We start from the raw sequence: 3100 nt of genomic DNA on the forward strand, positions 1-3100 counted from the left end.
CCCAGATGGTTCTCGTTGTCAGTGTCATATTTGACAGTAAATGGGGCCCAAATAGGGCTCCCATTTACTGAAATACCAGCAATTTCGATCCCCCCCATTCCAAACGTGACTACCCCAGGCCATTTCCGTTACGACATGTTTTTGGGGCTCAAAATCCCTGGAAACTTACCACTTTAATGGGAAGAAACCTGCCCACAGGTGAAACCGTGACAGTCAGTAGCCTGGACCTACCGGAACCCGACGACATCATCTGGAACATTGGCGAAACCAACCGAAGGTCCAGCGAATTCAAGTACAGTACGGAGCTGCGGAATTATCTTTACGAAACTTTGCCCCCAGAGACGCTTACCTTCACCATTGGAACCAGCACTGATGCTGACGATTGGTAAGTAGCCCCCAAAAAATTGGTGTTTGCCGACAAGAAAGGAACAAACTTGTGTGAACACTGGGTAGTGTTTTGGTTTGTACCTCTTTTGTGTCAGCAACCAAACACTAATCCCAATTTGCCCTCTTTGAAACACTTGAACAGTGAAGAGAGTTCAATCAAACACCGTTTCTTCCAGGTATTACGCTCAATCCCAAGCAGGAATCTGGACAATCGAGTACGATGATGCTAAAGATGGAAACACCAGGACTCTTCGGGTCGCTTTGGCTGCCGCCAGCCAAAGTCCTCACTTGATTGTTAGTGTTAACAGCCACAAGGTTGGGGATGTTTACTACGGTAACGATCAAGCGGTCTACAGGAGCGCCATGCAGAGCGGCACGTTCCATTCGAATGTCTTCACTGTCACCAACGCTCAGGTTGTTAACGGCACCAATACGATCACCTTGCAAGTGAGCAAAGGAAAAGTGATGTACGACGCCATCAGCTTCTAAAGAGGCTAATTTTTGGCAATACCAAAAAAAACGAAATCTGTTACTGTCCAATTATATTTTATTTACACACAAACTTTTGCAAAATTATAAATTATATTACACATGTTGATGAGTAGTTATTCGCATGCATTCACTCTTGTAACGGAAGTTTGGATATGTATGTACAATAGAATTACCCAATTTACAAAGTATCTCGCTATGTACATAAAGGAAATAATCACAGAAGAGGCATCAATGTACAAGTGATAAACTAACAACAAACGTTGACTACTTAACATTAAATATTTACTTAACACTTCAAATAATACGCTCAACGCATTCAAATTGATATTCGGGTGATTTGCAGCTTAAACTCGAGTGGATTCAACTTTTTAAAGCTGAGGAGCAGCAGTGGTTTTTGGGTAAAGGTTAATGAAAATAATTGTCAAGAAGAATTAAGAACATTTCGCTTTTGCTTTTGGGTTTTTTCCATTTTTCATTATTTAATTTGCTTGATATATTTGAASCTCCTCATTTGATAATTTCATTTCACRCGAGCAGAATCAAGAAGATTGTTCTCTTTAGGTTYMAATTGCGTAGTTTTCGCATCCACAGCATGTTTTTTTRGTATACTRAAAGAGCTTTGCCATGTACATGTTTTGYAATGGAAAACCACACTTCYTTTGCTGACATAGTGAAAATTYSYCTGAATATTAACGATTGCAAAATTTGCAAAAACTACTGCTGCCCAACGACGACAAAAAACACAAAGCACTGGCGCATTAAAAATKTATTTTAACTAAATCGCTAATATAACTTGCCCCATTTCAGTCCGCTTGGAAATCATTCCCTTTGGTACAAACGAAAGCACGCACAACATTTAAATCCTAATATTCAATCACTGTTGAAGAGCAACATCAGAAATCCATCTGGGCCATTTTGCGCATACTGAAAGCTTCGCTATTTGCACTGTCCCATATAACTCCGGCTATACAAACTAGTGGGCCCTTTCGGAAAAAAATCCTCCCTGGATGCTTTCAATACGAGAAAACCGCCGCAAACGTTATGTTACAAATATAAGCACTTTGTGCACGCTGCCTTATAATAAACTTATCAGTTTCACAATAATAACTAGAGTCACACGTTAAATTCGCAAAACTAAACTTTTAACGCACATTAGTTCCACCATGGTCACTGTATGCGGGGCCAATACTGGGAAGTCATATCAGCTTGCCCTGGCACTGCGATTGGCACTGAAACTCCTGGGGATATCAAACCTAAAATCGCCAAAAAGAAACAATCAAGTGGAGGAATTATGGACGTTTGGCCCGCAAGTTTGGCGGCTGCAACCACTGTCTGTGTTCGTGCGTCTCTTTCTAGTTCATTCTCTGCGCGCAATTTCCGATTAAGCACAGTGGGTTGAAGTGCCAAAAATGCCGGTAAAGCAACGAAGTTTTCTAAGAATTATTAGTAATTTCTGCAGGCACTACCTTGACTAATAACAATTACCTGTTGAACTTCCATTGGTGTTATACTGATGGCCGTTCATCTGGTAAGGCTGCCCAGGACTGCATGGAGACGGTCTGGAACCGTAGCCGATCCCCAGATCGTATCCCGACGGTCTTCCCATGCAGTAGCCACCCATCCCACCGCCCATTCCTGGACTTTCCCGTTGCTGCAAACAGGCGCCAGGCGATGGAACCATGCTGGTTGTTAATCCGCCGTGAGCGAAATTCGACATCGGCGACATGGAACTGGAAAATTTGCCGATTTTACTTCGAATTCAATCGCTACCCGGGTGGTTCCTACCCGTAGGTATCCGCTATGGACATTGGAGGCGCAATAGACGAGTACATAGCAGGACTCCCGTTGGCAAAGCCCTGTATTCTTGGGGGGGATGCGTTAGGGCCGGATGCGTCCACAGGAGTTTGGTTGGTTCTGCGCTGGTTCCTCAACTTCTCCTCTCTGCGCCATTTCGCCCTCCGATTGGAGAACCACACCTGTATTCGGGCCTCCGGGAGGCCGATTTTCGCGGCCAGTCGCTCTCTGGCAAAGACGTCCGGGTAATGAGTGCGCTCAAACTCTGAAATCACCAAGGAAATGGAATTGATATAAAACTTCTTGAATTCAAGCTTTTTTTGAGAAAACTGGCAACGTTTCCCCATCCATGGTTCACTTTCTAAAAAGGCCATTTATTTCTGGCTAGAATGATGTACAAATGAGCGTTCTTGCTCATTTTGCCTCC

At 43.4% G+C, this 3100-nt stretch overlaps 2 protein-coding genes across 2 annotated transcripts in view; one reads left to right on the forward strand and one right to left on the reverse strand.

Annotated features, from left to right (window-relative positions):
- Positions 1–1067, forward strand: part of LOC109538158 (rhamnogalacturonate lyase) — a gene marked incomplete in the record, with an annotated part of 6275 nt that extends 5208 nt beyond the window's left edge. The window contains 2 exon segments of the mRNA XM_048660985.1: positions 199–385; positions 564–1067. Of these exon segments, the coding sequence (XP_048516942.1) occupies positions 199–385; positions 564–876 (500 nt within the window).
- Positions 1068–1375: 308 nt separating this feature from the next.
- LOC109538122 (paired box protein Pax-6) overlaps positions 1376–3100 on the reverse strand; it is a gene marked incomplete in the record, with an annotated part of 85936 nt that continues 84211 nt past the window's right edge. Inside the window, 3 exon segments of the mRNA XM_048660986.1 lie at positions 1376–2132; positions 2365–2609; positions 2665–2938. Coding sequence (XP_048516943.1) covers positions 2047–2132; positions 2365–2609; positions 2665–2938 — 605 coding nt within the window.

Source organism: Dendroctonus ponderosae, unplaced genomic scaffold (assembly GCF_020466585.1).
Source record: "Dendroctonus ponderosae isolate FM_Combo_2020 unplaced genomic scaffold, Dpon_F_20191213v2 Dpon_F_20191213_1, whole genome shotgun sequence".
Lineage (NCBI taxonomy): Eukaryota > Metazoa > Arthropoda > Insecta > Coleoptera > Curculionidae > Dendroctonus > Dendroctonus ponderosae.